At 49.3% G+C, this 12,201-nt stretch overlaps 1 protein-coding gene across 2 annotated transcripts in view; it reads right to left on the reverse strand.

Moving 5' to 3' along the window:
- Window positions 1–12,201, reverse strand: part of FANCM (FA complementation group M) — a 59,089-nt gene that overhangs the window by 26,863 nt on the left and 20,025 nt on the right. The window contains exons 5-10 of one of the 2 annotated variants that reach the window (XM_074544155.1): window positions 8,393–8,524; window positions 7,449–7,581; window positions 6,644–6,772; window positions 6,099–6,200; window positions 4,523–4,707; window positions 2,822–3,028 (exon numbers count right to left, since the gene is read on the reverse strand). In XM_074544155.1, coding sequence (XP_074400256.1) covers window positions 2,822–3,028; window positions 4,523–4,707; window positions 6,099–6,200; window positions 6,644–6,772; window positions 7,449–7,581; window positions 8,393–8,524 — 888 coding nt within the window. Of the gene's footprint in view, window positions 1–2,821; window positions 3,029–4,522; window positions 4,711–6,098; window positions 6,201–6,643; window positions 6,773–7,448; window positions 7,582–8,392; window positions 8,525–12,201 lie in introns of both variants that reach the window. The other variant, XM_074544154.1, reaches the window with a different exon arrangement.

Below are 12,201 nucleotides of genomic sequence, written 5' to 3' on the forward strand. Positions count from 1 at the left end.
GCAGCTCCAGGGGACATCCCCAGCCCCATCCCAGCAGCTCCAGGGGACATCCCCAGCCTGGCCCTGGGGCTCACGGCAGCTGCCACGTGGAGAGGCTGCCCTGGGAACACGTGGGAGCCAGGCTATAAACACTGAGCTGACAGAAATTCCTGCCAACGTCACAGGGCCAGACCTGCACTGACCCCTTTCTCCCAATAAAACATCTCCAAAAGCTTTGTGATCGACCTGAAGTGGTTTGATTAAAAACAACCTCAAAATTAAAGCAAGCAAAACAAACAACAAAAAACCAAAAAAAAACCCCAGAACTAAAACAAAGGGCGTAAAACCCCACAAAAACCCCCAAACAAATTCCCATGAATTAATACATGGATGTTAATTATTTAGCTGCAGATTAAGTGATGGGGAAGAACCTCCACACTGAGTCTCTCCAGTTCTGCTAAACTTAAAAACCCCAGCAACAATCCCAAAAAACACCCTTAAGAAAAACCAAACAAACCCATCAAGACAATATTGGTTTGCAATTAAACTTATTTTCTGACCTCAAAATAAAAAAAAAAAAAATGTATACAATGACTGTTCTACCTGAGGGGAGGTTCTGCTTCAAATATATCTGAGAAAATCTGGACAACTCAGTAATCCAAGTACTTAAGTGAAGCTCCAAGGAATTTAAGGGACTGTTTTATATCCCATTACAGAGCAGAGCTTTCAATAGTAACCAGCCTCCGTAAGCAGCACCAGAAAATATCTATTTACAAGCTCCACTCAGGTTTATCATTTTTAAGCCCCATCCCTTCAAAGGGGAAGCATTTTCCCCCCAGGGAGGATTCTCTGCAGTCTCATTCAGAATTAAATCCCTGCCATCCACAAATCCCAGCCAGAGCTACAGCACTGACTGGAATAAATGAAATAATACCAAAACGTGAAACTCTGGGTTTACAATTGAATCACACAGATCTTGGCTGTATTGGTTTGCACCCCCTGTCACTGGTGATGGCAGCAGGGAGTGCCCAGCCTGTCCTGCCCCAGTCCTGCCCTGTCCCATCCAAGGTGAGCCTGGCCCTGCTGTGCAGGGATCCCCCAGCTCCCAGCACATCTCCAGGGGACATGGATGTCCCAAGGGACAGTCTGTACCCAGGGATGATTAATGATGCTCTGCCTGAGTGCTGGGCTGCAGGAGCCCAGCCAAAGTGGATTTGCACCTAAGCCGATCTCCTCACCCTCACACGCAAGAGCGCGGCCACTAAAGCCAGCTCTGGGTGCCAGTGGCGTCACCAGCCCGGTAAGCACCAGCCTGCACAGCCACTGCCACCAGCAGCACCCCCAGAGTCCCCCCCAGCTCCAGCCCCCACCCCACACCTTCCCCTGCACCCCGGGAAAGCCCTGGAATCTCTGAGCTGCAGTTTAACACTTGGTGACATGGCAGGCTGGGAGAGCTGGGGGTGCTCACCAGGAGAGGAGAAGGCTCCAGGGAGAGCTCAGAGCCCCTGGCAGGGCCTGAAGGGGCTCCAGGAGAGCTGCAGAGGGACTGGGGACAGGGATGGAGGGACAGGAGCCAGGGAATGGCTCCCAGTGCCAGAGGGCAGGGATGGGTGGGAGATTGGGAATTGGGAATTCCTGGCTGGGCTGGAATTGCCAGAGCAGCTGTGGCTGCCCCTGGATCCCTGGCAGTGCCCAAGGCCAGGCTGGACATTGGGGCACCTTGGGACAGTGGGAGGGGTCCCTGCCATGGCAGGAGGCAGAACTGGAGAATCTTTCCGGTCCCATCCAACCCAAACCACTCTGGAGTGCTGTGCTGGAGTTTCCTGTGACAGTGAATGAGGACACAGAGCAGAGACTCCCTGGGGGCTGCAGCTTCGTCCCAAGGGACAGCTCTGAGCTCTGCTCCCTGGAAGGGAGAGGACCCAGGAAAGGGCTGGAGCTGTGCCAGGGCAGGCTCAGGCTGGAGATCAGGAAAGGCTCTTGCCCAGAGGGTGCTGGCACTGCCCAGGCTGCCCAGGGAATGGGCACAGCCCGAGGCTGCCAGAGCTCCAGGGGGGTTGGACAGCGCTGCCAGGGATGCCCAGGGTGGGGTTGTTGGGGTGTTTGTGCTGGGATGCTCTCTGAGTGTGGAATCCTCTGAATCCTTCCCCCTCAGGCAAATCCCCAGGACACTGCCCTGGACAGACCTACCAGAGAGCTTTCCCCACCTGGGCAGAAAGAACTTCCCCATGGAGTCTTGCATGACACCATGATCCATCCCAGTTCCTTTCCCCTTATATCCCAAATTCTCATGATTTCTCCTTTCCCTGTTCCCTCATGGGCTGTGGAATCCCTGGTGGCCGGCCCCATCTTCCCTGTAGGGCAGTGCCCTTTGCCTGCCCCTTGTGCCACCCTGTCACAGACATCTTTTATGAAAAATCCTTTCCTTAGAATTTTTCCTCCTGAGAGGCTGAGAGACCTCAGGAACAAAATGTAAACAATGGTTATCTGCTGCTGTGGAATGCAACAGGTGCATCTGGGATTGGTCTCATGCGGTTGTTTCTAATTAACGGCCAATCACAGTCAGCTGGCTCGGACTCTGTCAGAGCCACAAACCTTTGTTATCATTCTTTTTTTTGCTATTCTTAGCTGGTCTTCTGATGAAATCCTTTCTTCTATTCTTTTAGTATCGTTTTAATATAATACATATCATAAAATAATAAATCAGCCTTCTGAAACATAGAGTCAGATCCTTGTCTCTTCCCTCATGCTCGGATCCCTGTGAACACGGTCACACCCCGCTATGCCCTCCCATCCCTAACCCTGCCCACGGCCCATGGCCAGCTGGGTGTTCTGTCCTCACCCTCTCCTCGCGGCCCTGGGCCAGGATGACGACGATGCGGCCGTGGCGGCGGCGGCCGGTGCGGCCCATGCGCTGCACCAGGCGCACGGGGCTGCGCTGCGCGTCGAAGCACACGATCAGATCCACCTCGCCGATGTCCAGCCCCTCCTCGCCCACGCACGTGGACACCAGCGTGTTGTAGCCGCCCTCCCGGAATCGCCTCACCACCTGCAGGGACAGCGGGAATGGGATTGAGCAGCTCAGCCAGGAAAAATGAGCTGTATCCTTGTCCTGGGCTGCAAGATCTGTCAGAGACAGGGCAGTTATCTTCTGTTCATGGGGCAGTTTTATCTCTGCCCCAGCCAACCCTCCCTCCAGGAGATCTCTGCTGCCCATGGGCCGTTAATTATTAATTCTCTGCTGTCCACGCCCACTGAGTGTCCCTGCAGGGCTGATCCAATCCCAGCAGCCCATGGGGAGATGCTCCGCCCAGGGGAGGAGCCAAGCATTCCTCCCTGGATCCAATCTGAGCCTGGCCCAGCACAGCAGCCTTTGCCCCCTGCATTGCCAGAGGAGCAGCTTTCTGCTGCCCTGCATGGCCAGAGGGAGCCCAGGCCCATCTGCAGCAGCCCTGGAGCTGCAGAGGAAAACTCCCCCCTTGTGCAGGATCCGTGCTGCAGCAGAGCCACAGCTGGCACTGCAGGAGGGCTGAGCCCCCCTGGATGGGGCTGGGACACCCCCTGACACACAGGGGGCAGGGACTGTGATCACTCTGGCAGGGGTTTGTTTTCTATTTCTGTACTATTGCATTTGTATTTTTAATTTTCCCAATAAAGGGCTGTTATTCCTATTCTGCAGGAGGGCTGAGCCACCATGGATGGGGCTGGGACACCCCCTGACACACAGGGGGCAGGGACTGTGATCACTCTGGCAGGGTTTTTTTTTGTATTATGCTTTTTTTTTTTACTCTTTTTTTTTTCCTAATAAAGAGCTGTTATTCCTACTCCCATATCTTTGCCTCAGAACCCTTTCATTTCAAAATTATAACAATTCAGAGGGAGGGGGTTTGCATTTTCCATTTCAGGGGAGGCTCCTGCCTTCCTTAGCAGACACCTGGCTTTTCAAACCAAGACAATCCTAAAACAACAAATTTTGGCTTTTTAAATTTCCCAGCTGCTACCTTGTGATCGAACACCACACCCCAGTGCAACAGCATCAGCATTTCAACAATTTTAAACTCTAAAACAAAGGGAAAAAAGCACATCTTATTCTGTCTCCAACCATGGTATTCTTGTAAGAGTGATTCTCCCACCTTAGCAGGTAAATACTTCAGGGGTTGTCCTTTTTTTAGCTTTGCTAGATCAGAATTTAATGCTAGATCTTATCTGTCCTACCTAGAAGAAAAATAAAATTCCCGCAGCACGTATTCGCATATTTCCCCAGATTTTTGACATTTTAATTTAGCAGTTGTTAATATAATATAAACAATATAAATTATAATAACTCTATTTATATATAATATCAATATATAAATAATTGGTCTATTTTGTTCAGTGCGCATAATTTTGGATCCTCTGGAAAGCACTGGACTCCACAGGGATTTACCAACGGCACTCACAGCTCAGCCACTGCCACACAGTCCATACTCCTGAGGTTATTCACACAATTAATGTGGATCACTAATTATCACTAATTCCTCGTCCCAGCCTCCCCTCTGCTCACCTCCAGCTGCTCCTTCTGGGTGAAGCCCTTGGTGCTCTTGCCCGAGGAGTGTCCCACGAAGGTCATGGCGCGCACGGCCGGGCTGAGCCGCGCCAGCATCTCGGCGATCTCCTGCACGCTGTCCCGGAACGAGGAGAAGATCATCACCCTCGTGTCCCCGGGGCAGCCCTCGCTCCTGTCCTCACCTGCTGCATTTGAAAATGGCAGCTTTTAATAGAATCATCAGTAAAAACGGACAGGGCACCCCCCACAAGTTACAAGTTCACAGCTCTCACAGTCTCAGTTAATGGGAAGAGAAAATGAGCAGAAAATGCTTCAAGATCCACCTTCTTAAAATTCCTCTTTGGATCAAAGCATGCTCTAGTTTTGGAGAATGTGAGAATAAGAATGTCTTTATCTGAGGCACCCTCACTAAAGTCACTTTGAAAAGCTGGGGTTGGATGGGAAGTGTTTTGGAATGAAGTTCACCATGCTGTTGTCTCCATTTCAGGACCCTCAAGACAGCAAAACCATGATCCCAGAATCCCAGACTGGTTTGGGTTGGGAGGGATCTTAAATCCCATCCCACCCCTGCCATGGCAGGGACACCTCCCCCTGTCCCAGCTGCTCCAGCCCCAGTGTCCAACCTGGCCTTGGGCACTGCCAGGGATGCAGGGAATGGATGGAACAGAAGGGGCTGGTGCTGTTCCAGGTATGGCTGATGACTTCGGGCATGAATTCCCTCCCTTTCCATCTCAAATTAGGGTTTTTACAGAGGAGGCAAAAGAAGGGAGGCAGGAGGACAGAAAGAACTCTGAATGGAAGGGAAAAAAAGGAGTGAACTGCATTAAATGGATTGGGGTGCATCCTAAAGTTACAAACACAGAACTGGGAAACAAAGTTCCCAGTAGAAAATATCAGTCATTTCAAAGGTTTGCTGAGAGCAGGGCATCCAAGAGAGAAAAAAAGACAGAAAGAAAGAGGGAAGGGCAGGTCAGAAATCAGCAGAACTCCACAGAGCACAAAGACCCAAACAGGCAAGATAAAAAGTGAACAAGATGCAAAAAAAAATGTTATTATTACTCATGTAATATTCCAAAGGCTGGAATCAAGAAGCTGAAACATCTCAAAACCAAAGAGATCTGGGTGATGTCTTCATCAGGATGAAAAAGAAGAGAGAGAGAGAGACAGGTGAATGTAACTGAAAGGTTTGAACTTCAAATTGATACCTCAGATTGTTTATCCTCAGGCTGGATATCAGGATTTTCACACTTGAGGCCCTTAAATGAGTTCATGGAACTCTGCAGCAGGAACTGAGGGGGGCTGCCAGGACAAACTGGGACAGGACCAGCAGGAAAGGTGGCAGCCCCAGGAATGAGCTCCCTATCCCTGTTTTACTCAGCTGTTAGAGCAGTTCATATCAAATCAATAATGAGAATTTATAGGAAGTTTTATCTTACAAAAATCTTGTGGTGAAGTTCTCTAGAGGGGAAGATGCACAAACAATCAAAGCAATAAAGCAGCACAAAGGAGGAAATCAATCAGGAGGATATTCCTTGTTTCCATTCCCAGATTTTCCTGAGCTGTTGGTACTCACCAGAACCTCCCTGTTTCCAGGATCTGAAGTGTTCTATTACAATCTCCTCCAATTTCTTCAATTTTGGATGGCCGTAGACAAATTCCTTTTTCTTTTCCAATGCTGGAAAGGAAATAAAGTAATGAAAGATGTAAATAAACCTGCAACAAGCAGGAAGGTTCAGTGAACTTCCTTGCCTTCCACTGTAATTATCTGAGTCAGACCCAAATCCTGATATTGATATTTAGATATTGGTACTAAACAAGACAATAAAATGCTGACAGAAGAACATTTGTTAAACCAAATTTTTGAGAAAGTGCTGGTACTTTTGTTAGTCACACTGGAAAAGACTTGCAGTGAAACAGTTGTATTTTAACCCCCCTTTTAGAGCAAATAAAAACCTTCAAGCATAGAAAACTTCCTTGAAAGTAGCTAAAACTACTGAGGGAAGAGTGACAGGGAGGGAGAGACAGAACATTGGGAATTCAATATGGAATAAAGAGCAGCAGCCAGGGCAGCACAACTTTTAAACAGGAATATTCTGTCCCTGAGAGGTGAATCCTGACCTGTTGTGCTGTTGCCAGCACTTCCACTCTCAGGAGTCACAGCAGTGTCTGAGAACATGTCCTGAAGGTGCTGGTAGAGCTCCATGAAGTCCTGGTTGCGCCCCAGCTCGCTCTTGGTGCGGGACAATCCTTTGGAGAGAGTTGGAACATCTGAGGATCCCATTTCCTTTCCCAAACTCTGCCTTTAGCAAACCTCACTGTGCCCAGCTCTGGCCCCTCAGCTTGGGAAGGACCTTGGGACACTGAGCACGTCCAGAGGGGACAACGAGGCTGGAGAGGGAACACAAACCCTGTGAGGAGCCCCTGAGGGAGCTGGGGGTGCTCAGCCTGCAGAAAAGGAGACTCAGGGCTGCCCCCATCACTCTGACAGCTCCTGAAAGGTGCCTGTGCTCAGCTGGGGCTGGGCTCTGTCTGCAGCAGCACTGACACAGCCAGAGCACACAGCCTCGAGCTGTGCCAAGGGAAATACAGGGTGGATAGCAGCAAAAGTTTTTTACAGAAAGAGTGATAAAGTTCTGGAATGGCTGTGCAGGGAGGTGGTGCAGTCCCCATCCCTGGGTGTGTTTAACAAAGCCTGGATGTGGCACTGGGTGCCAGGGTGAGCTGAGCTGTTGGGGCTGGGCTGGACTCAATGATCTCTTCCAACCTGGGCATTCTGTGATTCTGTGAATAAGGGGGACAAAACACCAAATCCATCTGCAGCCCCTCATTCCTTAATGTGTTTTGTGCCAAACCAGCCATACAGCAAGGTAAATGGAAGGAGAAGGGTGGAGCTGACAGGAAGGATGCTCTGAGGAGGTTTCACCTTTGGAGCCATCCATGATTCCCCACAGGTAGATGAACAAGGAGCGGATTCCCATCTGCAGCAGCAGCTCGTAGCCATGGTACAGACTGATACAAAGGGCAAAGTCTCCTTCAATGATGCCTTGATGGATTCCCTGGGGGAGAAAAACAGATTTTTACTGAATTAGGAGGTGGCTGAGGAGCAGGAATCCCACTGCAATTCCTGCCCAAAACCAGAGTGACACCTGAGGAGCAGAGCAAACCCCAAGGGATGCCCAGGAGCAGTCTGTCCATCAGAGCCCTCCGGGACAGACTGCACAACGCTGAGTGAGGGCAATCCTCTTCCACCCCCAAAATACTCTCCAAAATACCTCCATCATCTCCCAAAAACAGCTCATCAACCCTCAGACTCTGACAGCTGAGCCATCAGCATTTGAGAAAATCTGGGATTTCTGGCACATCCACCCAGGCTATGGAATTAAGCCAGGAAAATTGCCTGCTTGCACTGAAGGAGATTTCCCATTGCTCTTTTTGAGGCACACAGTCCTTTTTTAGGCTTTTTTTTTTTTTTTTTAATTTACAAAATTTGACCATTCCATAAGGATTTACCAAAAACCAGGAATATACCTTTGAGGGGAAAATGAAAACTTGGCTGTCAGTGATTACAATGTAAGTTCTCAAAGCAATTTCACTTAAATGGGGTGCCTGATCTTTTCCTTAACCCTTCTATACTGGCATCCAGAAATACAAACAATTAGGAATATTTTTCATAAATGATCTTAAAATAGATAAACAGATTCCATAAATGAGCTTAAAGATCCCTTCCATCCCAAACCATGCTGTGATTCTATTTTATTCCATGGCTAAAAACAGAAATCTACTTAAAATGTCTCCGGAAATATTGTAATGATGGATTATTCCTATTTATTCACCACTTTAATAGCATGAAATAAATAAAGAACTTACTGCATGTTGTGCAGAGGGGTTCTTCCTGTACTGATCCCTTGCCAGGATGATCTGGTACTTGGTCAGGTTGGGAATATCCCTCCTGGATAAAACTCCCACCTTAATCAGGCGCCCAGCAAATGCTTCCAGCACCTGCAAGCAAAACCCAGCAAGGTGAAGGGGGGTGAGCCCTTTGACATGATTTTATTTTTGTAGATCCTACACAACAGAACATGAGCAGCTGGTTGGTTTTATTTGAGACACAGGATTTTCCAAAGGGAGCTGTGCTGTGTAACTGTACCAGGTGTTCTGCCTCCATAATCAGGATGTTTTTAGGTTAATTCCCCAAATTCCTGCCAGAGCACTTGGACAAGGCTCTCAGGCACAGGGTGGGATTGCTGGGGTGTCCTGTGCAGGTCAGGAGTTGGATTCCATCATCCCTGGGGTCCCTTCCCACACCCTCCTGCCCCAGGGTAACCCTGGATCCAGGCAGGAACTGAGGAGGGGAAAATCCCCCCGGGATGTGGAATGGAACAAGGGCTGAGCCAGCAGAGGGGGACAGGAATGGGAGGGAGCCCCAGGTGTGGAACAGGGGCTGCAGTCCCTCCCACTGCTCACACTCCAGCGGCACCTTGGTCCCAGGAACACCTGGATTCACCTCTGAGAGACCAAACTGGGTGAAGCACTGGGCAGGATCTGTGTGGAAGGGATGGGAGCTGGGAGACAGGAGCAGAGAGGAACGGGCACAGCACAGCAGCGTGTCCCATTTCCTGCAGAACCCACCCCAAAACACAGCTTGTTTTCCAACATCACATGTACCTGCTTTCCACCTCGCTGCAGCAAGGACAATAACCTGCACTAATGCATCCTAATCCTGTTTTTCCTCTTTGCCTCCCAGCCTTAGGTGGTCAGGATTTTTCCACAGACTTAGTTTGGCCTGAGCACTAACTCTGCCATAATTGCAGTAATCAGATTTGTCCCACAAACCCTGTTTACAACCTGTTGGCCCCCTTGGCCAAGGGCCCCAAAAGTGCACAAGAACAGGCTTCTCCAAAGCTCACAGTTTGTGTTTCCCAAGTGTTCAGGCATCCCAGCAGCAGCCCAGCTGCCCTGCCCTAAGAGGGCTATAGTGTAACAAGTGCTTAATCCCTTCAGTGTCCCTCAGCCCACTGAAAAGCATCCAACTAAACCAATAAAGCCAGGCCTAAGTCAGGCTTCCAGCACTGATCCCAGCAGTGGAGCTGGTGGGGAGAAAACGCCCTGACAGGTACAGAGAGCCACGTGTAGAACTCAGTCTGTGTTCATCCCTGAGGAACAACACTCCAGGACACTCCTCCATCTGGGTTTCCAGATGCTGTTCTGATGCACAAATATCCTTAACACATGCTGCTGATGCTCTGGCAGTGAAGGGGCAGCTCTGCTCAACTTCTGTCTGCTTGCTTTGATTATTCCTATGGTTTAGTCTAAAAATTAGTTTATGATATTGTTTATTTATAGGCCTTTTTTATCTTCTTACTCTGTGTGCAGAACCTGTGTGGCATTAAAATGAAAACAGAATCACAGAATGGTTTAGGCTGGAAGGGACCTCAAACCCCACCCAGTGCCACCCCTGCCATGGCAGGGACACCCCCACTGTCCCAGGGTGCCCCAATGTCCAGCCTGGCCTTGGGCACTGCCAGGGATCCAGGGGCAGCCACAGCAAATCTGGCAACTCCAGCCCAGCCCTTCCCAGCCAATATTGGGAATTCCTTCCCAATATCTAATTTAAATAAAATCTAAAATCCTAAGGAATGGAGTGGGAGTAACTGCCATCATCAATGAGAGCAGCATGAATCCCCCAAAGAATCAAAACTGCAAGGGGAAATTTGGAAGGGCTCAGGGAAAGTTGGGCAGCCCCAGCTGAGCCGTGCTGGGCAATCTCCAGGGCCCAGGTCCCTCACACTGCAGCAGCAGCAGGGAAAGCAGCTCACAGCAGGCAAGGGAACTCACAGCCATGGAGCCAGGATCCTCAGTGCTTGGGGCATCTTGGGCTGCTCCTCTTCCCTGGGAGGGTGAGAGGGGCTGGGCTGGAATTGCCAGAGCAGCTGTGGCTGCCCCTGGATCCCTGGCAGTGCCCAAGGCCAGGCTGGACATTGGCACAGTGGGAGGGAGGTGTCCCTGCCACAGCAGGGGTGGCACTAGGTGGGATTTAAAGCCCCTTTCCAACCCAAAGCATCCCATGATTTTATGTGTCTGCCAGCCCTGTCACTGTCAGATACCTTGTTCTGAGTTCCCTGATGTTGTTTCTTTGATTTCCAGGAGGAACCCAGGCAAGGATGGGATTGAATTCCCTTCCAACCAAACCATTCCCTGACTCTACCCTGGGCCATGGGATGGGAGCCAGGCTGGGCCAGCCCCTCCCTGCCTGCTCTGTGTCCCCTGGGGCACCCAAAGGTGTCACCTGGGACACTCCAAGGCCTCCCCAGCCCTTCCAGGTCTCCTCTGTCCCCAGGGGAGCTGGGCCACGGCAAGGCAGGACACTCCATCCCCAGGCATTCCTTCTAATTAAGGCTCATGGATTAATTCAGCCAAATAAACCACTAACACCTCTAACACCACCAACAAGCAAACACCAACTGGAGGCTGCAAAAGTGCCAGGAATTTCTGGAGGAAAGGGAGGAAATAAATGAAGAAATCAAATGTTGTTTTCTTAAAATACAGCCAAAACCATTCACCGAGCCACTGGGAAGGCTGAACACACAAGGAGTTCATTTCTCATATTAGTGAGAACAAAATTAAAAATGCAGTTTAGTTTTAAGGGTTTAAAATTCAGAACTTGATGTTTTATCACAGAGTTTGCTACTGTTCTGTTGTTCTTCAATCCAGGCTGTGCCTGATGAGTCCCTTTAAAAGGACAGAGACAGTGATGTCTGTGCCAGCTTACAGGAAAAGGCATTTTCCAAATAAACCAAAATGCTGACCATGAAGGAAGAACCCAGTGCTTTTTATTTGAATGGATACCACTGGAATATCTCATTACCCTCCCCTCAAACCCCAAACAGTTGGACATGGGCACACTTGAAATGCTGAAGATGAAGCTTAAACTATATCTCAGGTAGCAGAAACCGATTCAGGCTTTTCACAGATGTTCCTCTTGAAAAGAAATGAATATTTTCATTAAAAAGTAATGGCCATTAAATCTGATATTTCAGCACTGGTTTATGATTTCCTATAGCTGCTGCAGAGTGTTTTTTTCTAAAAAGCAATTTCCATTACCTGTACTTTTCTGTTTCATCCCTTGACCTAGTTACTAACATATAAGAAAATGATATTGTCCCTGTTTGCTCAATGTACACCCCTGTCTGATTTAATCACCTTCTGCAAAACAAGCTGGTGCTGTTATGAAAGGCAGCAGGCTGCAGTCACCTGGAGCTTCAGACTCCCAGGGAACAGTAAACACAACCTACTTAGGAGAGCCTCAGCAGCAGGCACTGCTCCCTGCTTCCATTTATCTTGCCTCCATACCTTCATTTTTAATTAAAAAGATAATACTTCTGGAAAAGTCCCCTCAGCCTTTCCAAAACACTCCAGTGTCGTGTTACCCAAACACAGCCATAGAATTAATTCCAATTAATTGCTCAGGAGCACTCGTGGCTTTCTCCAGCTCAGTGATGGAGCTCAGAGCTGACAGATTTACAGCCAGCAGATAAAAGACAATTGGCAGAGTTATCCCACCCTGCACTGGACCTGCCAAGAGCACAAAGACTTGCTCTGTTCTGAGCTATCTCCCACAGCAAACCCCAACGAGTTCTTGGAGCCCTTGATGAGCTTAGAACCTGGTTTGGAGCTCT

The sequence above is a fragment of the Zonotrichia albicollis genome, chromosome 6, assembly GCF_047830755.1.
Source record: "Zonotrichia albicollis isolate bZonAlb1 chromosome 6, bZonAlb1.hap1, whole genome shotgun sequence".
Classification (NCBI taxonomy): Eukaryota; Metazoa; Chordata; class Aves; order Passeriformes; family Passerellidae; genus Zonotrichia; species Zonotrichia albicollis.